Source organism: Lepidothrix coronata, unplaced genomic scaffold (genome assembly GCF_001604755.1).
Source record: "Lepidothrix coronata isolate B3197 unplaced genomic scaffold, Lepidothrix_coronata-1.0 Scaffold7, whole genome shotgun sequence".
Taxonomy (NCBI): Eukaryota; Metazoa; Chordata; class Aves; order Passeriformes; family Pipridae; genus Lepidothrix; species Lepidothrix coronata.
Genome location: NW_016690187.1, coordinates 1,950,092 through 1,976,233, shown reverse-complemented (window position 1 = coordinate 1,976,233; position 26,142 = coordinate 1,950,092). Strand labels below are relative to the sequence as shown.

The window sequence follows — 26,142 nt, the reverse complement described above, 5'->3', positions numbered from 1 at the left end:
AGGATGGGAATGGAGACACACAGCAAACTGAGTGAGCCAAGCACAAAAATAAGTGGTGCAGGATAGGGAAGGTAGTATTCATTTACACATTCATTGCCCCAAAATGTCAATGAGGGAAACTGAACAAGCATGATTTACAATCCATTATGATGCTATACCACAGAAAACAAGAGACTTCAGCAAAATTTAACTCAGTTTTTAAGCCTGATACAGAGGGCTGTAGTATTAACTCCACAGTTACCGGGGAGGGTTGGAGACAATTAATTTCTACTACTCAACTCAGTACCCACTGAGCCACCTTCTGAAGGGAACTGTCCTTCTGATGCTGCTGGCAGCCCCCAGTCTCAGCCTGTTTATCCCAGACTGCTCAATTAGGCCCCGCAGGCTGTCCAACTCCTACCACCTTTGTCAATGCTTGAAAACATAAAAAAAATTTTCAGGTGCTTTTCAATGTCTTCATGTAGCTCACCTCCTCCCCACTGCTACCTACACAAGCATCACCAGGAGCAGGAACCCAGGGACACTGAGTGAGAACACACAGAGCACTTAAATGCAATTATCACCACTCCCAACTCTATTCAGAAAAATCACAACCTATCAGTAAGGCTCCTCCTGCCAATACCCATGTCTGATCCATAGCAGAGGATGCTGGAGCAAAAACTACTATATAAGCATTTTTAACTTACTCCTCTGACCGCTGTGTATTTTTAATTTGCTCTCATATGAACATCTTTCCGACATCAGTAACGCCTTCTTTTTGTGATCTAAAAATAAATAACAGCTGCCACAGCATCAGAATCGCTGGATTTGTCTCTGCTTTTCTCCACAAATGGATCCCACCTTTAACTGGGGAAATGACCCATAAGAAAATTACCTTTATCTGCTGCAGGTTTCATCACCTTGCACTTGAATTCATCTGACCCAGGTAAAAGAAGACTGTAGCTGTCAAAGATATAAGATTGCAGTTTCCCAGTCCATTGTTCATACAGTAAAGCTTACTTGCCCCCACAAGTACTTGGGCCTCCGAGTTCCCTAGCTCCTGTGCAAGTTTTTGGGAATGCCTCCCACATTTAGGGCTTATTGGATCCACCATAAGATCCAGGGAAGAATAACGGCAGCACAAATGCCTGGTCTCACTGAACACCTACAACTTTCCCTTAGGGCAGTTTTATGGCTTTTCACTAACTGTCCCAGCCCTCCCTGCAGATCCATACTGCCAGTAACCATATATGTTAACACAGCATCTTTACTCCACAGCCCTCTACTGCTAGTGGCTCAGGCAACAAAAATTAATCAATACCACCACTGAGTTAAAGAGCATTTTATTTTAACCTCAGCCCTCAGAATATGTAGTGGTGTGGATGAACATTTTCTCTTTTCAATGTCAGGAGGCAGTAAGGGAAGCTAGGCTGGTACAGTGAAAACATGGAAGGTCATGCCAGCAAATCACTGCCTGCTGGATTCAGTTTGGCTCCCCTGACTACTGTACTCACACAAGTGCAGAAGAAATCAAAGGTCCTGGCTAGCAATGGCATTGTGCACATTCTGACTCGTGGAGAGAGGATTCATATCAGTGCTCGTGAAGGAGAAGGGGAGGACTTGGCATTCATAGAGACATGCTACCCCCCAGCTTCAGCAAAGCACAGGGGCCAGGTATCACTTGGTTATAAAGTACATTACCAGATCTGAATGAGGCCACCGACAGTGCCAGGGAAAACCCAGACAGCCTCTCAGCAACCGCAGAGGAGGAAGTTCGGATGGAGCTTTCATCGCCTTCTGAGTTCCCCCAGGGAGCTGTCTTAAATTAGACACCCATTCCCCCACAGGGAGCAGCTTTTGTAGATGCTGGCACGTAATTCACATAACAAAAGGGGCAGTCAGCTTGCCATCAATTATAAGCTCAGCTCGGGAAACTCTATGTGATCCGCAGACAGTAGCTGTAACAAGCTCAAAATACACCACAAAGGTAATTTTTAGAAGACGTTAAAGCTCTCAGCACATATCATTCAAATATAACCGTTTCAGACTAGCACCAGTTACAGCTCCCAGAGAACAGCACAGTTCACATTTAACAATAAGTGAATGCTGAGAAAAAAAACAATGTACAAGTGATCCTCTCTTAAAGTTCCCACCATGTACAGATCAGTACCCTGATCTCTCCCTGATACTCAACAGCCCTACAAAAATTCAGAAAAAAATCAACTGTGGGTGGAGGCTCTCTCGTGCCCTGTCCCACCATGAAACCCCTCAGAAGTGGAGCCCTTCATTCAGACACACACTCCCTCGTAGGACACCAACGTGTGCACAGGCTGACAAAATGAGAAATTCCCCAGTGACACAAAGACCTCTGTCTAAATGAACCAGGGAACTTAACGGTACAGAAACACAGCTGCTTCGGGGAAAAATTCCTCTCAGAGCCTGTGGACACTGAGTTGACACACACCAGCTCCACATTTGGAGGAAAACAAAGGGCATTTTCTCTACCCATATTTTAATAACCTTCAAGCAATCACAGCTCCACCAGATCTTTACCAGGACACAGGACAGCATTCCACAGTTTAAAACACCTTGGTAGGCACCATCTGTGTCATCTCTGCATGGGTGAGACACAGGAGTATGTGCTAGCTAGGATGAGATGAGCAAAGCAAATGCAACTTCTAGGCTGTAAAGTGAATTTGCTAAATATATGCAGACCACAATACACCTGAAGATGCTTTAAAATTTAACATGTATTTTCAATAGTAATTGTACAACTGAATCTCTCCTATGTTATTTAAGGGACATCAGGAATCCTCCAAGTTGCATCAAGAGATAACTGGAGTTTTCTAAGCAACAGTCTGTCCCTGAATCCAAGAAAAAACATCCATTTTGTGTCTCTCCATAAATGAGAAATACTGCCCTGCTTAACTGACCACCCTGACCTTCAGTGTCAGGAATAAATATCCAGGCAAGGCAGTGCAGGACACTGCCAACCAGGAAGGAAAAGGTCTCTCCAAGCCCCTCACTAGGGCCAGGTGTTGGGAGGTCCTACTGGGGCACGTGCCCAGTGCCACTCCAAGGGCCCAGATGAAAGACTCCCATCCCTCCAGCACACTGAGCTGCCCAAGCTCTGAGGGGCAGGGCTGGGGCTCAGCTTGCATTATAATGCAACCTGCAATACCTGACAGAGCCAGCTGCTCTTCTTTCACTCTTTGTTAGTACAGCCATTGACAGACAGAAGCAAGAAATATGTGAATTTCTGCTGAAATTTATACTTTCATTATAGCCTTTTTAATTCCTCTGAATGAGGTCATGTTGTCAGATTGGCATAAACTAGATCCTCAACTTCCAGGTTGTGTTAATTAACTCAACTGCCAAGTACAGCAGTCTTTGATATCCATGTCTCAGATGAAAATGTCACCGTTGCAGGGGAGGGAGGGGATGGTGGCAGAAGTTGCTGAAGTTCCTATGCCATCTGCAGCTTCTGCTTACACTGCCTCTTCCTTCAAGGGATGGGAGATGACACTGACCCAATTTTTACACACAGGCGATCGTCCTTTGGGGAACCATCTACAAACACCCAGCCACCTTCCCCTCATGCTCCCTCTCCCCCTCTTAATAGTACCAACTTTCCAGCACAGTTCTGCAGTTCTTCTCAGGCACACATTCATGCAGGACTAGCTCCTTTTCCTCAAGAGGTGAGTATCTTCAATAAACTTGTAACCCTACCTGCTGATTTTTCAAATAACCTCTTCATAGGTCATAATCTTGCTGTGGCTTAAAAGAGCATTTGGAGAACAAACCCTCTTTGTATTCACACACCATCACCTGAACATTATTAATTACTTTCCCAGGTGCACAGTCTTTCGGCCGGATGACACACCCCCTCAGGAGAAGTTGGCCTTCACACCCAGGTGCCAAAATCCCTCCCAGGTTGGTAGAGAAGAGGGACATCAGCAGCACAGCTGGGGCCCTGGCTGCGACGGGTCTGCCCCAGTGGCACAAGCACAGCAGTGCCAGGTCCCACACAGCTACCCCAGGGCAAACTGGCACAGAATGCAAGAGTGCTAAACTCATGTGAACTGCATCACAGCTAGGGACAGCTCCTGAGCCATGTGGAGTTTAGTCCAGATCAAGGACGGGGAACAGTAGGACACACAGGTAAGACAAAGAACACAGCCGTTCACCCCCCATGAATTAGCATGATTTAGATGATAACACTCAACTGGGCCGAAGCAGAGGGAATGAGGATTTGAGGCTCGGGGTGAGAGACAGTAAACACTGAGATGACAGTGAGGCACAGAGGGGTAACTGCGGTAGGACAGACGACTAAGCAGAGGGCTTCACTGAGCTGCCAGCCTACACAAGGAGAGAGCTGGACACCTATTTTGACAGACTAATGCCTTTTAAGCATCTTGACAAGCCTCCATTTGTGAAGTGACACTAAAATTGGTTTTCCACACAGCACCTCAGTGTGCCAACCCTCACCCGGGCTCAAAGCCCATGCTGCTGAGGTGGCCTTGGCACAAGGGGCACCAGGCATAGTGGTCCCACATGCTTCTGGCCCTGTCTCCCACCACCCTCACTGCAACACAATGCATCTTGCCCTGCGTGCACAGCCAGCAGCTTGGCATCAGATCCATGGCTTTTGGTAATTTGTCCCATCACTCAAAATAAAAGGCATATCACAAGATTGATTGCCATCTCTCTCTGGCTAATTTCAGTCAAGTTCAAGGACTAAGCAAGGTATCACTCAAGGCTTTTCATGACACCTTTCACTTTTCTAATGTCTTTTCTTATGCCAAAGTTATGGTCATTCTGCATATATATTTGATGACCTGTCTCACCTCCTATATACATACATGTATGTGGGTTTGCACACATACAATCCCAGCAGAACTGAAGGAATAATATTTTCATCTGAATTGCAGAACTTTTTATTGCAGAAAAAAAAATGTCTACATCAAAGGAAGGCACCTCACAGGACTTGTTCCCTGGATGAACTTTAGCGATCCTCCATTTTCGGTCTGTCGTGCACCCGGGTCCCACACTGACTGCAGGAGGGTCTCATCCCTAAACCTACTGCTGTGAAACACCTGCAGGAGCAGAGCCCTGGTGGGAGAAAAGAGGAAGAGCAAAGCAAGAAAACTGGCAGAGACACACATTTCTGCTCAGATGACTCTGGCCATCAGCTCTTTCCCCAAGAGCCAAGTGGGTCCCTGGGTCTGCCACATCACTGTGGAAAACACTAGAGCCTCATACCAAGCACCTTCTATGCCAAATATTCAAGCAGGGCTTAGATCCACAGCAGCTAAATACTCATCAGCAGGAGGAACTACACAGCCTCTCACAGACCCCTCCAGTCCCACTTTCTATGGACACAAATAGGTGTAAAGGGCTGGAGAAAAGACAGAAAATTGTGCATGCTCCCTGGATGAACAGACACTATGAACTGGGTTTGGTTCTGCAGGGGCTGTGTGATGTGGGGAGGTGAGTGCTGCTCATCACAAGCACCAGCGCTGCAGGCAGGTAAGTGCAGGTCCGTGTGGATCCCTGTGCCTGGACAGTTAAGCACTGCCTGACCTGAATGTCTGGACAATCACTTCTTGCCAGTCAATGGAACACTCCTGCTGTGACATCGTTCAACAAAACCCCAGCAATAAATGATTAATAAGGGACAAAGTCTCTCCTCTTTGTCAGACCATCCTGGGACTCCATCCCCTCCTACATCTCTTCAAAAACTCACAGTATCATGAAGGAGCAAGAGCTGTGAACTCTGGTGATCTTTGGTCTCCTTTCCCCCCTTAGTCCCTGCTAGTGCCAGCATTTTCTACTTGCAGATTTAATATTACCTGTGTGGCCTTGATGTATGTGTTAAACACACAAATGTTTAACTTGTTCTAAATCCAACTCCTGTCTTGGAATTTTCCTTGACCAAGGAAACAGTGACCTTTCAGACACACCATTAGGGCTTCAAAAACTCACAGGGAACAGCCAGGTACCCAGAGAGGTCATGCTATACTCACTGGAGACTGCTCACTACATCCTCCCCAGAGCAATGCTCCGGCAGCATGGCTGAGGGCCAAGAAGAACAGCATATTCCAGTTAATTAACTAGTACTCCTGAAGGACTGGTATTACACTCCTTCTACCCTAATACACACTGTTGAAGTAACTTGATAAGTTTCCATCACTAGATACAACTGGCAAAGTCCAGAGTCTTTTAAAGAGCTCTGGTTCCTGCCTTTGGGCTAAGGCAAGACAGATAAAAAAACACCACTTATGAAGGAGGCATTTATCAACCAGATCAGCAGAGAACAGCACTCTGCTAGGAACAAGAAAGGTTTGCCTATCCTACCTAATGATCACAGGGCTTGGTTCCCATAGTTTACAAAACACTTCGATCAAAACAGCTTTGCATGTGGATCACAAACTTACACCTCCTTATGCTGCAACTCAATATCATTTAAAGGACTCTAAATCCTCTGCCCCAGAAAGATTTTGCAACACCTCCACATACAGAGGAGCCCTGGAGACTGACCTGAGGGCCAGGAGCACAGGCTTTGCCCTGAAAGCAGTTCCGAGGCTGGGAGCCTCCCTGCACTCACCACTGCATCCAAAGCACAGAAAGGGCCTGCGAACAACCTGCACTCCCCTGCAACTTCTCCATGCTCTTCACAGACTGAATAAGGAATAACCTAAATCTTTCCTTTCCTTCATCTTTCCCCCTACTTTTAAATAAACTGCTCAAACTAAGCATATTGGTATTTATAAGACTAAATGGATGTTGACCTTGATGGACCTCTTCACCTTCTCTCCAGCACTCTCAGAGAGCCAGCTGTTTTGTTTTATTTTTCTTTTATTTGTCTTTCAGCTCATGTGTAAGAGATCAAGCTGATCCAGTAACTACGTGAATAATTACAGCATATCTGTATTTCATTATATGTTTGTAAAATCTGTCAATCACAGACTGATCGGCTTGGCCAATCTCAGCTGCAGCTGAGCAGGTCTCAGATCCCTCAAAAGTAGGCAGGGCACATAGCCTAGAGAGGTTTAAGAGTCTGAAACACCACTGTGAATTGCATCAACAAAGGAAATGCAAACAGTGTGGGGATTAGACAGCAGGAAAGACATTCAGTCTCTCCAGAAAAAGAGCCTTTGGGGTAACCATATTCAAAATATATTTACCTAGATCTGGATATGAGTAGACATGAGTACACATGGAATAACACGATTAGCCCTGCATCTAAAGGCAGGCACGAAGACTCCATGCCACACAAACCACTCCTGCCTACAGCTCTTGCTCTTCACTGTCAGAAGATGAGAGCAAATAAAAAGAATTGCTAAAACACTATGGCTTATGTTCCATCTGTTTTTGCAGTTTCACAAATTGAGCTCCAATGTGCTTGTGTCCACAGAGGTAATACTGGGAAAAGGAGGGAGATAAGACACAGGGAATTTTTGGGGGGGTCAGGGGAAAGCCTAACTGACACTTACAGTGAAAGAAATAAATGGCACATAGAATGCAGCAGGTCTGCAGGGACTCATGAATTCATCGTGTCCTTATTTAAAAATCTACATAGGGTAAATTGTCAAGCAAATCCTTTGGCACCAATCATATAACATAATAGAATATATTGTTACCATTGTGCTTAATCACATATAATATTCCTAAGATTCTGCCAGGATGCTCTGTTGTCCACTCTGTAGCACGCCAAGGAACAAAGGCATGGCTCTTGCCTACTGTAGGAAAAAGGACTGATGTGAAAAGACCGAAATAAATCTCTCTTACAAGATGCTTTTAGAGTACTGTAGAGTACTCATTCAAAAACACTTCCACAGTGCACTGTAATAAATCTTAAATTAATGCTGTGAATGGAACTAGTTCTTCCAAAGATTATCAGAAAATCTGTTTTTAAGGTGCTTTAGAATAACAATGACTGTCCGATATGTAGCTTTTGTTCCTAACAAAAGCTACAGTTACAGCTCCAGTAACCTATAGTGATGCTAAATTCATCTCAGTTTAGGTGAAGTCAGATAGTCTTGTATGTACATCTTTCAGAAACCTGGCTTCTACCTCTCCAAGTAGCCTTAAAGTGTGCATTTGGGGCTCTGCAACCCAAGTGAGAGGTCTGGATGCTGCAGGTTTCCCAAGCAACTGAAGGCTGATTGTCACAAATGACTGAGGCAAAGAAAGAGGTCATTTGTGGACATCATCCTGCAAAAGTGCTATTTGTGCACCGTTTTGCTGCATAAAGTCACTTACACCAGAGCTAACATTGATCACAACGACACCATAAAATTGTAGATTCCTCCTCCAAAGAGTGAACCGCATTAGCAATTAAATAATTCTATGCCTTCTGCATTCAGCAACCTCTCTCTTGATATATCTAATCAGCATTAATTTAAATGCAGGATAATTAACAGATACACTCATGGATGAGTGCTGAAACCATCCCTGAAAATGTAACCACTTGATGTCTTGTAGCACGTACTAACAGTTGGAGTCCTAGTAAGACAGAACACACAGCAGCAGAGGAGAAATCTTATCATGGGCAGCAAAGAAAGACTGAAGAAAAAATGTGCATTTCAGAGCAACAACTAGAATCAAACAATTGGGTGTCTTCCCTTTCAGTAAAAGACCAAAACAGTAAATGCCACTTTATCTTTTTCTTCCCACGTTTTGTCTATACATAACTCAGTATGTTGGTATATTAACTATCCAGGTATTTACCATCAGCAATGCAGGCAAGTACCCCAATGGTATTGCTTCTAGAGTTTGTATGTGCTGACCCACTAAAGTACAAATAGCCCATGAAAATATGTCTGCAGACAATCAAAGCATGTCCATGTGAGAGTAATAAATCTGAGCCACAGTCAACATACTCAGACTTTGTTTGACTTACTTGGCAGGCTCTTGGGACTCAGGCAGATCCCAACTTCTTTGCTCACATAAACACCTCCTGGTAGTCTGTGACAGTTTTGCTTCAGCAAGGAGAGTAGTTTTGCAGGCTACAAGTTTTTTTTCCCCCAACATTCTCAAAAACTCATAAAGCAGTCATTGAATCAGTGGTTTGCACATGTGACAGATGCTGAGAGTGCCTCAGTTACTAGAAAATGCTTGGTACAAGATCCCACAGGAGAGGCAGATGGAGTGGGCAGAAGAGCCCCAGGAGAGGTGGCAGCTGGTACTGTCCTGTGCCAAGAGGGCCAGGAGCAGACCCAGGCTGGCTCTGCATGCCCATCACCCACAGGTACGTGAGTGTACCTGACCTGAAAGCCTGAAAGTGCTCTGCAGCAGCACTGAGTGCAGCGTTACAGCTCAAGGTCAGAACTGCCCTAATGAGGCTTCTCAGCTTCTGCCTCACAGGGCAGGCAGGAGGAGCCCATGTCTGCTGCAAAAACAACCACACAGTCAGAGAGGAGGTGACCTCATCAGAGGAAGGAGAGAGGAGCACCAACATTTGGGGAGAAACAAGCATGAGCCCACGCACCCACGTGAAAGCCTCTGCTCAGTGAAATGGATAGTGGCTTGTTTTAAAAACAAGAAATATCTCATGAAAATGAATTGTGAACTTCTGTGACAAGAGAGGGTCAGATCAGAACAGTTACCTCAGCTGAGCCGAGCAGCTTTGCAGGCCTGTTAGGGTGAAATGAACAGTTCATAACACCATGGACTCCATGGGGGGGTAAACACAAAATTCCTTTTGCTACCCTTGCGTTTTACTGGAACTCAGTTAAATACAGAGAGGAAAACACAGCCACAGAGCTGGTGCTGCATGTAAACAAACATGAAAGTGAGACTAAATTTGGGAACATAACCATTCCTGCAATATCACTGTGAGAACATGAGTCTTCTGTCTAGTGTACCCTAAGTTATGCCTCTCAATATTACCGACTGTGAGCTTGACAGTATTTTACAGAGCACATGACCAAATAGGAAGATGTGACATTTTAAAAATATGCATCCATGTCAAAGCTGACGTGTTAAGACTGTCACCAAGTTATAACATCCATCTTCTTACTGACGTTTTTACCTTCTGGCAAACGGTTTGTCTTTATTGCAGTTATTACTAATATGAAATTACATTTATATAAACTAAGGAAGAAAAAGGGCATACTATTTTCATTCACCTCTTAAAAGTACCCCAGGGCATTTTTAAACATGAAGAACGTATGATTTTTATAAAATAGACTTTAATCTTGCACTCTGTAACTATTTAATTATTTTGCTAGTAGCAATTTCTTATTGCATCTCCTCTTTGTATTCAAAGCTTACCTACTGCAATGAGTCTTTATAAAGAAACACATTAATTAAATATGCCTTGGCTTCACTAGCCTAGGAAAAGACTATTAATCATCTCACAGGCACAAGCACAACATAATACCTGCTATTTTGCTCACAGGCAGCTCACACAAACTGACTTCTGCCACATGATGTAATTGCCTCCAACAACCTTGAGCACATAAAGAGGCTTTTCCTCATCAGCCATTCACTGTGAAGCAGGTGATGCATTTGTGAGATGTTAGGGGCTATTTTTTTTCCTTTTTTTACAACACCATACCAATATCTAGTGAAATACATTTGCAGTGTCCACCCTGCCACTGGACATATGGGGACACCAAAGGCTTGAGTGGGGCAGGGTTGTTGGTGTCTTCTCACCAAATCCTCCTGAGGAGCACTCACCAGCACTGAGGGGAGTCAGTGCCAAACATGAGATGCAGCTGTAACCAGCAAATAGGTTTGTTAGGGCCAGGGTCACTGAAAGACAGTACTTTATAAAGGGGGCGGGAGAGGGGGAGAAAAAAAGAAAAAAGATGGACAAATTAGAACAATGACTGATGGTCTCATATAGAAACCTCAGGTACAACTTCATTCCCAGTTTTCTAATGTCATTGCTGAGCTGGACTTCAGTCAGAATGAAAAGACATTTCATGTGCATTCCGTTGTCACAAACTGTTAATATTTTATTGGGTGAGAAAGGTAGAAAAGAAGTTGTGGCTTAGAAATGAAATAAGTCAATTATTCCTTGACCTTGACTGGATGTTTTTAAAGCTTTTCAACATGTTTGCAACATGTGCTAGGCAGCAATTCTTTTTCATGGAAGATGTTTCTCTGATATCCTACTTGTACCTTCATTAATCATAGGTCATCCTCAGAGGTGCAAGCTTCTCATTTAACAAACATCTAGAAATTGAAAAAGTTCAGAGTAACTCTAACTGTGTCTAGAGTGACTCTGAGCATGAGGCATTTATTTTACCTAACACAGCTAAAGGTATTCAGAATAATGTTCAGAACTGCCTAGTGCACTTTTCTTTTTAGTCCTTTTCAGCTACTTGTCTTGGCGTGCTGTGTGGAATAGGTCAGCCTGTTCCATAATGTTGGAACTGGTTGCCTTTTCACCAGAGGTCCTATTAACTGAGCCGAAACTCATTCCACTCCTCACTTTCCTTGCTCTCATGGTGCATCAAGGTATGCAAGAAACCACAGGTGACCCAGGTCTTCTCTAACCCTTCTTCTCTACTACCAATGCCTCTCCCACCCACTTTTGCCCTTTAGCCCCTCTATTCTCAAGTTCTTTTTCCCTCTCCTGCTCAAGATATGTTAGTGCTCTTTCCAGCACCACAGTGCTGATGTATGCATCTCCTACTACCCTTGCTACCGCCATTGCACTCTACATTTAGGGGTATATTTGATGAGGAATTTAGTAAAAATGCCTTCTCAAATGCTTGCTCTGGGATGCCAGCCAAGGGAAAGGACTGGGAGGTAGCAGGGAGATGCTGTCAGACAAGGCAACCTGCTTAAGGGGAGCTGGAGGAAGGGAGCAGCACAGACAGAGCAAGGAGAAATTAAAGCGTGATCTATCAGAGCAAAGTGGGAAATGAGGCTGTGAAAGAAGGTGTGAGTTGAATGCTAACAACCTGAATGCTTGGCTCAGGCCTTCTTCCTTGCTTTCTGCTGGGGCTGCACCAGATCCCCTCCTTTTTCCATCTTTGGCTGTTCTTGAGTGTCTTCACCCAGGCTCAGTCATACAGTACTGTGACAATTTGGGTTGATTGGTGCTGAACCAGTAGCTAAAGCCTGGTGAGTATCAATTACACCACACGGTGTGTCACTGTGCAGCCAGGATGGAGGGATGAAAATCCCCTTTTCAGCTGTTTGGGCAGCGCTTCACTTTTGAAACATAACCCTGCGGGATCTACAGTGTTCCTCATGCATTTTCATGACAGCCCCTCCTGCCCTGTCCCTCCCCAAAGAGATGCTCTAGTTCTCATTTTACAAAACAAGCATATGAGACACAATGACCTCAGACAGATCATTTTCAGGATGAGTGGGGCAGAACAGATAAGAAAGCCAGGTCCCTGAGCATACAAACCACAAGCCGTCTTTTCTGTTGAGGTTTAGATAAATTCCCTTCCACAGCTTCCAAATCAGAGGTGTAATTAGGTATATTTGATAAATATCAACAAGTGAGGGTAATTCATACATCCCATTAAAAAAAGAACATGTTGTTTCAGTATTAGTAAAACAGTACAAACAGATGAGCTAAAAGAGCAAAGGTTTGCTTATAAGGTTAATAGGAGACATGAGGCAGTGCTTTCTGTGCTTACCTTCAGCACTGTGATATTCCATGCAAAACTCTCAATGGCTTTGCTTAATTTTCTTCCTTTCAAACCTTCCTTTGTCCCAAGGGTATGAAGCTCTTCATGGAATTCCATTCCTAAAAATACAGATTGCACCATTAACCAATGCATGATTGATCTTCCCCATAAAACACTGAGTGAGCATTTTCAGTCTTGCAGCTGGTACTTCCTACAACCTCCTTCTGTGCTTCCCTTTCCTTTTATGACTCCATCCTGAGAGAACATCTTCCAGAATAAAGTGTCATGTGCAATCTTGGGGTTGTGCTTCCACTTTGCATGTGACTCTCCTTGCCAGCGCTGGGGTCCCACACAGGCACAAGCCTGGTTCCCTCTCACACTGCCTGCAGTGCTGCAATATTGCAGCAAAAGGCAATGGCTGGCAACTCTCCTTGCACAGATGATTTTGCCCCTTGGAAGGCTCTGTGACAGACATGGAAGATACCTGTTCAGCACAGCCAATGCACATCTCCTCATTAATCTTAATCGCAGTCATACAGAAAAGCCTTTACACTTCACAATGATAAATTATGTCAGAAACACATAAATCTAATCACAGGATTGCTATTCCTGCAGTGCAGAAAACTGAGACTTCCAACCACACCCCTGCTACATTTCATTGCTACTTTCTGTGGCAAATGCCTGCAAATCTGTTGCTGGATACAGGAATTCAGGAAATCTGGGAGGGGATTAAAAACCTTAAACTATCAAACTGGCCCGCCAATTTCACAAGATTTGCACAGTGTATGCAAATATTTCTCAGAGTCTGGTGTGGACTGAGAGACAAAATGGAGAGCGAGCTGTTTGTGTTCCCCTAATTTGTACCTTACAAAGGCCAAATTGGCACCAAATCACCCCAAAGCATCAGAAGCCCAACCTGGCTGAACAAACCGAGCTCCATCTCCAGTTGTTTCATAGCTCTCCCTCCCCTACCATTTTAAGGTAAATGTCACCCACAAATTCAAGCTTCGCTGAAATTACATCAAAGAAATGCCTGTTGAGAGAACATCTGCCCGGTGTAAATGCAAAGGGCTGCTTAGCAGGTTGCTGAAGGACAGTCCAAGGCAGGCTTGCACTCAGCAGAGCTTGCCCAAAGTGCTCCTAGAAGACTATCAAGAAGTTTTTTCTTGCCTTACGGCGACTCCAGGAGCTCAGTAACACTGAGGCAGTTCAGCCCCACACAATGTAAGATTCCTCTACTGTTTATATTCCAAAACTTCACCCACTCACAGGTTTTGCCTGTAAAGGATAAGAGAGTTCCTTTGGAAAACAGTCTAAATAACTGCACCCTAAGCAAGATTTCCTTGTAGGTGTGCCCCGTGCCAACTGAATTACAAATCATTTCACTTCAATTAGTGAAAGAAAACCTTCAAATGACTCACTTTGTCCTGGAAGAAAAAACATGAAGGCTAAGGGATCTTAGCTCCACGCCGGCAGCCCTGCCTTTATGCAGCATCCTTTTAGGTATTTCTCCCTCTGGACCTCAATTCTCCATCTCTAACTTGGAGACAGTGCTGCCTCAGAGAGAGGGAGCCACAAACATTTGTTAGGCTGTGGGTAGCAGCACCAGGGAAAGCACTTATCAGGTCGATCCTCCAAGCTGCTGCTGACCCCTGTGCATTGGGCTGAGCCTGCACATTTAAAAAAACCAACAAAATCAGCCACCTGAAAAACCATCTGGGAGAGTGGGCAGGGCGCTGAAGCACAGAGAACCCAGACCAAAACAGGCTATGATGTGAAGCAGAGGTCTGGTGGGAACACATGTTCAAAGGGAGCAGAACGGGGGTGAGGTGAAGGACTATGTCACAGGCAATTGTACCTCTGACACTTGTCAATTTTGAGTGCTTCATCTTGCCACATTGAAAATGTTATATAACAGTTTGCCTGGGTAACACTTGCAACAAACTAATTGGCAATTGAGCGCAGGGAAGGATATTCTCTCTCCTAATCCTTTCCTCTGTCTAAATCCTCAGGCTTCAGAGAAGCACTGGGTATCTCTCCAGCTGTCTTCTCAATTAGAAACAATATTTTAAGTCTAAAAAAGCAAAACAAATGAAAATACAAGTGGATACAGCAGCAAAGAGAAAAACTTGAAAAAATTCATCTTTTTCCAGAGGGAAGGAAGGAGAAGGGAACTGCATGGAACTCTGGACATCAGTGTGGTGGCACAGTACTGCATCATGCTCTCTGTACACATCTCCAGCCCCTTGCTCACAAAGACACCAAAAGCGCCCAAGCAAGTGTTGTGGGTTCTTCTCTTTTGTGCACAGAGCAAGCTGGGCAGAAAGGTGTCTGATGCTGCTGAAGGCCTGCATGGTGTAAAGTATTGCTCTGAAATTACACCACCTGGGGAGACCCTCCTGGTCCTGCATCTTCTCATTACTGTCCCATTCCTTAACCCTCTGCACACAATGAAGGCCTTGGGCTGAGGAATCTTATGCTGCTTATGCAGAACCCAAGACAATGACGAGGCCCATGAAATCCAGTGAGAAACCACCACTTGCCTCTCCTCCCTTTGCTACCATGGTGCCAGCATAACTAAAGAGCAAAGACTGGGTTCCACCCTGCTCTTGGACCACATAAAAATCAGTTAAAAGCTATTGTTGAAACAGTTTCTGAATTCCTTCTAATTAAAAAGATGAATTAAAATATTTACTGCAAAACAGCTGTTTCATTCATTATTTACATTTAGTAGAAGCAAATGGCTGTAGCCTGCATCACTTGCCAAAAACAATAGTATTTATGATTGTTGTGGTCCCAGAAGACCAGGACTAAGAATACAAATTAAATGCAGTCACAAGTGTTTGCATTACTGACCTTCAAGGCTTGTTATAGGTTAGGAAAGGTATAGCTGTACAAATTTAATAAATTTAATTTCTGCAATGAAAACTCCTAATGGAAATACACTGTGTGTATTTATTCAGCATGGTTTCTGACACATGAAAGCTGATGCATTTAGTTGTGGAGGATTACCACTGCCAAATGTGGACTCTTATCTCTCCAATGGGGCTTATTCTTGTGCATGAGTGGAAACTACAGGAGACATCTCCCAGTTCAAAATCTAGCCTGCTATCCTGAATGGTGATGAAGAGAGGTTTGCATGAATAACCTGAACTGAGAAGCACAGACACGTTGGTGATTTCTACCATCCTGAAACAGGAGTGGGAACCTGTGGCAGAGTAGACAGCACACAGGTGGCCACTTCTGAAACCACCTCTTCCACTTCTACTGGTGCATAGTAGATCAGACAAAGATATCAGTACAATACACCAGCAATGTAAGATCTACTTCACACCTCCTTACAGTGGTTTGTGCCCGTACACCTGACAAACATAATGAAGAGCCACACAGCCTTGCTGTGATACAACAGAATTATATTGGCTCAAGTTTACAAGGTGTAAACCAAACCTAAACAGCAAAAGAAAGGAAAGGCAGGCAACACAGCTTGTTCCTGGGGTTATCAAAACCTCTTGCCTCCTCTGTGTTCAAGGGAACAGCTGGGGTAGAGATTGGCACTCAGTAAAGGCAGGATGCCTTCTCACCCCCTCTTTTAATTGAATGCCTTTCTAGTTCATTGGACTAATTTAAATGCTGTCAGACATTTCAGAGCTATAGAGCAGATGGAGAAATAGCTTTTAAGGTGAAAGCTGAATATTTTTCCCTCTTCCCACGCCTGCATTTCTACTGGAAGATGAACTTCAGGAGGGTGGAATGTGCCAGGGAAAGACTGGAATGCTCACTTATATACCAGGGAACAAATGCTACATTAGCGACAAAGTGTAAGTAAATTATGGCATATTGTTTCCCATCTTTCATCCAGAACTGCACAATAAAGATGGATTACCTGCTTTCTGGCACTGAACAATCTTGTCATGAGTGATGTCTGCCGTCTCAATAAGAACCCTGCTCTCTTGAATCATCTGTCAAAAAAAAAAAAAAAAGGAAAAAAATCAGTATTACAAGGGTCTCCTGCAACACCTAGAGCACAGAAAAGTACAAAGCTTGAAACTTGGGAGGAGATCTGCTCTGCAAGTAACACTATGAAGACTGGATCCTTCCTTCCTTCTTCCTATCAAAGCTCTGAGATCTGTATCAAGATAAGTGTCAGTTGCTCAGAAAATGTTTTGCTCCAAAAGTTAAAGAACAGCTGTTTTATGTCAGTGAAACACCACTGCAAATAACATAAGAGATTTCAGAAGAAAGCAAAGTTAGCAGATAAAATTAATTCTATGTGAAATCAAGCCCTTTCTAATTAGTACTTTTTGTGAAACAAAAGGAGAAATAAGTACAGTCTTTGACATAAGTGGTTATTAAAAATGTTACCAAGTCATGAATAGAGTTGATCTCAAAAGGTATTTAAGCCTGTGCTGAACTTTATGCCCTACAACAGTTCAGACACCTACAGTATTTCTTGAGTTTCTCTTTGGAGAAATTCAGATCCAAATCTCACCTTATCCTCAGTATTTCTGTTGAAGTTTAATGGAAAAGGGAAAAAGAAATCCCCAAAACAAACCAAAAGAGGCAGTTTCAACAAGCCTACTCAGAAGTTTTAGGAGATGTCCATACTTACACATCTTTCCAGAGCAGTCCGTCATCAGCAAACAAATGAAGGGTCCACTATGTGACAAGTTTCCTGAGCCTCCCTGCTTGCAAATACTAATCTCCTTTGATGGCAACAAGCTTCCAAAACCCCTCAGAAACCCAGGCAAGCAAGAAAATTGGTAGTACATACATCTGTTACAGAAGGCAAGAACATGCTGTATAACAAACTGTGGCTGAGAATAATCTCCCTCTCCTGGGATGTACACCACAAACCTCAATCAAATCCAAACAGCATGAGAGTGGTGCCAATTAGAAATGAAGCAAACTGAATACTGTGCCTAATATTACAGCCTGAAATTACAGAAGCTGCCATCTGAAAGCTTTGCCAAAATGCTGCAACTGCTAAAAGCCTTCCTACTTTCAAACAGACCAAACATGAAAACACAATCGGTACGTGTCGATGGTTTTAGTGGAAGACAGCATAACAGTATTAAATTAACACTTGCAAATTAGCACTCATTGTTTTAATTAGACACAGGGGAGGAGAGATGCTTCCACTTGTCACACCCAAACTCCCAAATTCTGGAGAAATTCAGTTCCAAATTTTGCTCCTCGTGCCACCTTTATTTCTTATTAAATGCATTAAGACAGGCTGCATTTAATAAAAGTACCTATGCCTTTGCTTTGATATAAAGAACACATGGAAAACAAAACCCATTATCAGCTTCACAGGAGAGTGAAAAAAGCATGATACACCTACAGAGTGCAAAATTGGTTTTTAACAGAACATGCCCAGTGGATATGCCTGAGATTGAAATTACTTTTGATAGTATCCTTTGCCTTTCATTCTTATTACTTGCTTGTTCATGCATCATGTTGATTTTTTTCCTCTTTGATATTTTCACTTGTCATCTTGAAAAAAATGACAATTTCTCCCCACACTCTGGCTTTTCTGTACCACAGCACATTGTTGTTTTGTGCTGAAGGAGCCATTCAGCTGGCAACTGCAAATGCTGAAGTTGGTCTGAGCAGTAAAGGCAGTGAGAGTCCCAGAAAACCTGCAAGTCACTACAGAGGCAGCCAGAGGCCAAACATGCATCTCCTGCACATGCAGACACGGGCTTGTGAGCCAGTGCTGGCACTGGGCGGTCCAGCCAGGTGTTACCAGCAATCTCCATGGCTGCTGTATTCCATGTATCTGTCCTCCTGGGCTTGGGTCCCCACTGGGTCTGTGCCTGCACCCAGCAGCAAGGTGTGCCCTGTGAGATCAATTGCATCTAAGTTGGTACAGGATATCCAAAGTGTCAGACTGCGCTCAGATCCCTAAAGCAGAATGTCACTTGTGAGAGTTTTTTATATATACGCACACACACATATATATGGCCACAGGAATTATCCTACCACTCACAAAAAAAGCAAGCTTGAGAGTCATGCTACTATTGGACCCACTCCTGGGAGTTTCTGGCATGCCTGTTTTAGGATTCTCAGGCATGAAGGTATTATATTAATTTTTTAACAGAAAAGTGGCACTAGGATGTCAATTATCCCTTACTGTAGAGTAGGTAGAGCAGCCCTCCACTCCTTTGATGCTGACATCAAAGTCTCACTGCTCTCAGCTCAGCAAGAACAAACAATTAAAACCATATCATACAGCAGAATTTAACCTGTTCCTGTCTTCCTGCTCAGCAGTAATCTTCACAAAAATAAGCAGCTTTTGTAGCTTTTGTCCCATGACAAATCCTAAAAGTGGTTTCAGAATTCCTCAGCTCAGTGACTGGTGCTAGGGGACAGCCTCAGCGACCAACTGGCACCTCCTCTCACACATTCCTCTAAGAAATAATGCACTAGGTAGAAAAATTGGCACCCTGGGCCAATTATGATATATGATTTTGGTTGGCCTATGATATCTTCGCCACCTGTGATAACACAGCATGCAGGACCCGGTATCTCTACATGACAGGCCAGACTCTGCTCCCAGCAAGAGCTGCATGTGCAGTTTCAGTGGGCACAAGATCCTGCTTCCCAATGCTATTGTGAAAAATCATAACAATAAGCAGTGCAAGGACAAAGCCTGGGTGGTCACTGTGAAGGACCAGAGACTGACTCATACAGACAAGAGTACAACAGGCAAGTAACTCCCACCCAGGAATAAAGTTATAGCATAGGGTCATGGCATTTAGATACAGTTATTTCTTGTCACTGGTTGTGAAATGAGTCCACGGTTTCCCAGTCTGAATCATCCCTTGCTTTTCCAGCTGCCATCACATCCAAAACCCTTCTTGGAGGTGTCACCTGCTTCTTGTAAAGTAGGTGACAAAAACCAGAAGCCCTAACACAACACAGAAGGTGGTGAGATTTTTTGCTGAGAAGGTGACTCCATAAATCACATGACAGCCTGAGATTTTCTAGCCCAGCTTTGCCAGTAATGTTTCAAAACCCACCAACCTGCCTCAAAAGTGGAGAGTAAGCTTTCTGACGTTTGCTGCATGAATTTCCATGCACCTTTACTCTGCTCAGACCTGCACTGAGCACTGCAGGCAGCTGTTTCATCTGGCTGGAGCCCATCAGGCTGCTGTTTAATGTCAGCTCCTGAGCAGCAACTCACTTCTCTGAGTGACTCACAGAGAGAGAGATGTCCTGCTCCCTCAGAAAACTCGTGTTCCACCAGCGTGTGTTAACCCCTGAACATTGAGCCTCAAGGGATTGACCTCCATATACTGAAAAGCAACCTTTAGAGGATGGATGCTGATATCTGGGTCCATTTGGACTCAGGAAAGAAATTTTTAACAGCTGCTAAAGCTGGCAGGATTGCTTAAGACAACTTGCATATGCCATGTCAGATAGAAGGTGATAAACTTTACAGAGTGATGTGCTTAATGTAACTATAGGGGTGAAAAATTGGACAAAAATAAGAGTGAAAGCACACAAAATCTGATTATGTAGGTATAATATTCAGTAATTATATTCAATACTATATCTAATAATATAGGTATAAAAATTCAGTCCCTATAGGATAGGGACTGAAAAAGCTACGCAGAAGATTGAATGGGAGAAACCACTACATACCTTGACATCATTTGGGGTCCTGCTAATTTCAGTGCTGAGCCCTGCATCCCAAGGGCTGAGACCCGCAGGGAGGACATGGGGTTCCTCCTAGAGCTCTGTGGGGACAAGGGAGGCCGCTGCTCACTTCAGGGACTGGTGTCGTGTTTCCATGGGAGCACAGACACAAAGATTTTTGTGAGTCCTGGAGGTGCTAACCCTCCTGGAGAGGCTGCAGCACCAGAAACACTCTCACAACAAGGAGTGAACAAGGGGCTGTTCAGACTGACAAAAGATGCACATGGCACAAGTCCCAGAACTAAATGTCACATTTAATAAACTAATGGGAATGAAGAATACAAGGCCTCATCTACATAGGTTAGTTTTTTTCTGAAAAATATCTCATTTAATTTAATTGAATTTAAATATTATTATGCAATGCTGAAAGCAAGACTCATAAACTTGATTCATCACCATCTACCTGAAGCACCCTGTTCATGCTCGATTCTCACAAAAGCATAGGAAGCAAGAGCTGCCACAAACCCAGGGGATCTCTCTTTATCCAGTATATGAGACCCAGAAAGTGCAACAGACCACAAGCTGAAAATATAATTGACCTGTCTCACTTCAGTGTCTAAATATAGCATGGACTATCAAATTTAAAATCCCATTGCTTCATGAACAGAACAATGCTTTATTTTGTCACTTCTGTTAAGTGTTAATTACAAAGCTAAAAAAAATTTAAGTGAAATTTAATATATCTTAATGCTGAGGTCATCATATTACTCACACAAAATTAACAGGGTTATTTATTACCCATATTAAAGGCAATTTAATCATAGGATCAGTATAAACTGAACAAAAATGTTCTTTCTTTTTATTTTAATGAACTCCTGTGCTAAAGACCAATTTCTTCTTTTCATTACAAACTATTCTACGAACTGAAAGGGAAAGAGGAAATTAACACAGCAGAGTCTTACCAAAAAAAGGGGAAAAAAGACAGGAAAATCTTCTGGTGGCAAATTAAAGCACTGCTCCTGCTAGGAAGATAAATGATACAAAAGGGACACTTTAAGGAATCCTCTGATAAATATTCCAAAGTTTAGAACAGAAACTGACTGAACATCAAACTAAAAAGTAGCCTTCTCTTAGGTGTCTGCTAATGGCCATTGCCACAATCTTCTATGCCTTTCACTGACAATGTAGAATTTTTCCTGGGTAAGGGGTACTATATTGTGCCTTTATTGTGATAAAAAAAAGTGCAAACCAACCAACCAACCACAAAAACAAACAAACAAACAAACAAAACTCAGGCCAAAGCAATCAATCAAAAATAAAAAAGAGGTTATGAAAATAAAACCAATTCAAAGAACAGCTGAAGTGCAAACTGACCTCATGAAAATTTGCATTGGATTTCCTTTAGCATTGAATATTTGTTGCATACATTTGGGACAAGAAACATCCAATCAATCATGTGCCAGCAAGTTTTGAAAAAAAGAAGGATGTGCATGTGGTGCCAGGACGTGGGAAGGAACACTGTCCACTGGTCTGTCCACCACCTTGTCTCTGTCCCGATACACTTCAAGCCAGATTTCTGTATCTGAGCCTTTTCCTGCAACAGCCCAGTATGAGGAACAGCTGTCAAGGACAGTAACACGAGCTGGAAACATCTGAAATACCTTACTGACACAAATTGCAGAAGGAACTGAATAAAATTCACCCTAAGTTACAATTTCATGTTTTCAGTTACAAATATTTCTGGGGAAATACAGAGCCAGAGTGTTGCAGGATGTTGCATGAAGACCAGCCCAGAATAGGAGCAATGGAGGAACAAGGGGGAGAGGCCAGCTTTCAATATGCTTGTGCTAAAACAGAGTAACTAAAGTACCCAACTGGAATTTTAGTTTGCAAGAAAAGTTCTGATCTGACTGTTTTCAAGTTCTGTTTTAGAAATGACTAAGGGACCTGGGCTATCAGAGAGAAACTGTGAGAGTGATGGGTAAATAAGAGAGAGTAAAAAAGAGAATTATAAGAAGCGGAGAAAGAAACAAGACTTTCCTTAATAAGAAATGGGAAAAGAAACAGCCTTTCCCAGTTTATGTCCAATTTTGGGCGGAAAACTCTTTAAAATAAATAAAAATTCAAGACAATGTCCATGTATTGGACTGTGTTTGACGTCAGTGCCTTATGACACTTCCCTGGCAGTGGATGCTCTGCTCTGCAATAGCCCTGTCTTCAGCTGCTTAGAGAATTGTGAAAAATGTTCCTTTGGGGATGACTCTGTCCCAGCTGAGGTATGAATTTCAGTGGAAATGCTCACAAAAATCTATTTAGTCATTTTGCATTTACATAAACTGAGAAAAAAAACTTTCTCCTTGGGAATAAAGAGCTTTCACATCTGCATCAAGACAAAGAAACCCCCAAAAAATGGAATATGAAAAGAACAGCAGACAAAGAGCAGCTCCTCTGCACACATGCCTCAGCAGATTTCTGCGAGCATGCACGGACCGATATCCCTGTCAACAAAAACACTGCCATTAAATACATTGACTTATTTCCCAGCAGCATCACAGACGTTTCCTCTCCTCTCAAAAATCCCTAATCCATCCCCATGTTGGCTGAAACATTCTTAACTACCTTACCACCTCCCAACAGCACCCTGTCTTCCATAACTGTCTGCTCCAACAGAGCAAGATCAGTTCCAGTAAAGAGGCTTGAATACAAAGAAAAACATTCATGTCAGTGTGAGATTATATAACAAATAGCTTCATTGTTCAATGCTTTTTACACTTCTTGTTATTTATGATTTGAAAACTTGTAAAGATCCTTGAACATCTTTTTTTAATTTTCTAGAAAAATTTCTGCATGCACATGAGCAGGGTGGCTGGGTAAAACCAAGAAAATTTATTATCACTTGTTTATTGCTTTTGATTTTCAAATGATTTAATCATTTGATCTTGGAGGAAAAATAACACTGAACCAATAACTGAAAGCAAAGAGCACAAGTATCCCTGAGTTCATGCATGTTTGCACCTGCACATGAATATATCGTGCAGACACAGAAATCACAATCTGTTTCCAAACAATTCTCAACCAAAAAAAATTCTAACTTCACGGGAAAACTGTTTGCAATGAATAATTCAACCATCTGCCAGGTCCAGCTGGGCCCCATCCCCTCTCTTCACATGGAGTATCTCCTTTTTTAGGTGTGATCCCTGAACAGCAGCATTAATTTGACAGGTTGTGAAGCACACTGTGCATGCTGCCCACCTGAGTGACCACCAACAAGGGGGAGAGGGAGAGCCTTTCCTCATGGGAAAGGAAAGCTCTGAAGAACAACTCTGTAAGTGACACAATACATTATCCTACGATGTATGTGTGGGAACCAGTGAACATGACCAGAATCCAGTCATCACACTTTGTGTGTGGTATCAACCAAAGCTGCAAGTCAAAAAAAAACATTCTAAACTGTATTTCTGGTCATTGACACACTTTTGAAAAATGTTTTCTGTGTATTGTCAACACTCCACCTTATTTTCTTGGGTTTGGCAAATCCTATTCCCTTCTCTCCTCTGCAGAAACACCCATACAACCCAGCACCATCAATGAAGCCTCTTCCTACATGAGACATGGCAACAGTAGAGTTCCACTAATCCACTGCAGTGCATCCATAAAAAGAGATAAATAGAGTCCTGAAAAATCATTCCAGTTCCTTAAACAAAGCACATTAAATTTTATTCTAATAAGGTCTCTCTCAAAAGAAAATATTTAATGCAGCGCACAATGGTAAAATTAATTGCCCAGGAAAAAACAAACAAACTGCACAAACCAGTCTTTGTCTATCCTGCCTGCTGACAAAGGCTGAGCAGGAAGGAACAGACAGTTAATTGTTTTCCAGATCATTGTGGCAGGTCTCCGAGCATTTGCACCTCCATTTCCCTGGACTGTCAGCCCTGCTTATGCCCCATTAAACACACAGGCAGAGTCTGTACTTGCCATGGAAAAAAAAAAGAAAAAGGTAAGTTCAGCTGGCAATTTTCTCTAAGGGGAAAAAAGATTCTAACACATAGAACTGTTTTTTACCAGAAATTATTTTCGAAGCACACCTTTTAAAGAATGTGACATTTGTATTGTTTTCAGAGGTGGTGAGGACGGGTTTGCCCAGCACTCAAGCTCCCCGTGCTGTGGAGCCCAGCAAGTGGGGCAGACATGTAATTACAGACTCCTACTATGAGATTTAGGGTCAAACTTTTTCCCATTTTACTGTAAAAGGAATAGCCTGTTCATACAAGAGACAGGCCAATATAAACAGATTTTATTTTATTTAAAAATCCTCTTAGGCCTATTCATTCAAAAAGTGCTTTGAAGTAAAAAGACATTTCTGAGGAATTAAAGGCAAGCAGCAAGCACTTGTGGATCCAGTTCCTTGATGCCATATTTATCAACAATATAAAAGGCTGAACCATAGTGTATCTTGAATATAAATAAATAAATAAGCTAAAATACTTTATATTGCTTTCCACCAACATCTCCTTGTGCTCTCATTTGCACAAAAAATATAAATATTAAAAAGAAATACACCCTGGATTACGCCAAGTCTATATATAGGAAGGAGGAGCCCCCCACCAACATTAAAATTGCAAACCCACACTGCGATTTCAAATATCCAGATGGATAGAGACAGTTCATTTTTTTAAACACAGAAAAAGCTAAACAGATTTCAATATTCTGCCTCTAGCATTGTCTCAAAAGGCAAATATCCAAAATGCAGCAAAAACATTTATTAAATGTGGTTTTTGCTTTTTCAGAAGCAAATAGTTTTAGCAAAGTAAGAAGCAGTTGCAGTCAGACAAAGCAGGTAAAAATAAAGTATTTTGTTGGCATTACCAGAATTATAACTCAAATCAATCCTTACATAGGCAAGGCAGAACTCCCTTCTCTTTCACTGGTTTTAGTGTTTGCACAGCCTCTTGACATTCAAGGTACACTTTCCCCCATCAGAGACAAATGTGAGAACAAACATTACTTAAAACAGTTATACAAGTGTTCCTGTCTACATCCAAAAGAGGCCTTTCACCTATTTAAATTGAAAAACTGTTTCTAAAGTACAAGGAGGCCTTGAAATGTCCCATGTGTACTCTTCAGTATATAATTACAAAGATAAGAAGTGACACATTCATTTTGGTAAGACTTCATTAAGCAGGCCTCTAAAGACAGAAAAATCTCTTATTTATGTGGTATTTGCTCTTTCAGAAAGACATCACACCATGTAACAAATCTACCCCAAAAAAATTCAGTCTAAAATAAGGCAATCAACTGGATTTGCAAACCCTCCTTCTAGTATTGTTACAGCTGGTATTTTATTACCATAACGTAATCACTTCCAAGTAATACAAACTACTCTGGAAGGAACCCAAGGGTTATTTCAGGGTATTTTTAATATTTCTGTTTTAATCAACATCAGTGTCTCCCTCCTCACCACAAGCTGATTTTTCCCTCGAAAAGTGTGTTATAATGGCAAAAAAAATGAGATGAAAAGGAGGCAAGACTTGGCACACTGAATAGCTGGTCAAAGCTGTGATCACTCTTCACAACACTTCAGGTTCTCTGGAAGCAATTTGATATCCCCAATGTTATTCACCATTCTATTCCTTATGAACACAAGCTGCAGAAATAACACAGGCTGCAGAAATAACTGCTGTGCACTGAACAAGAGTTGTGATTTAGTCCGGCTGCCACAGTGCAATATTTAAGTCAGGCTTTGCAAAAACTCTGCAGCTTGCTATCAGTTGTGCAGAGCATCTACAAAGGATGGGGAGCGAGGGGGCAGTGTCGTGGCCCGAGAGGCACCATGTGACAGCAACTTCTGCTGCTGGAAGTCACGCACAGCTGCTGCTCAGTCACCCACAGAAGTGACATATGTCATACAACGAGCGGC

General features: G+C 42.7%; 1 protein-coding gene across 2 annotated transcripts in view; it reads right to left on the bottom strand.

Annotated features, from left to right (window-relative positions):
- Nucleotides 1-26,142, bottom strand: part of PLCL1 (phospholipase C like 1) — a 192,960-nt gene that overhangs the window by 10,899 nt on the left and 155,919 nt on the right. For both annotated transcript variants that reach the window (XM_017838552.1, XM_017838561.1), the window contains exons 4-5: nucleotides 16,465-16,540; nucleotides 12,591-12,700 (exon numbers count right to left, since the gene is read on the bottom strand). In XM_017838552.1, the coding sequence (XP_017694041.1) occupies nucleotides 12,591-12,700; nucleotides 16,465-16,540 (186 nt within the window). The remainder of the gene's footprint in view (nucleotides 1-12,590; nucleotides 12,701-16,464; nucleotides 16,541-26,142) is intronic.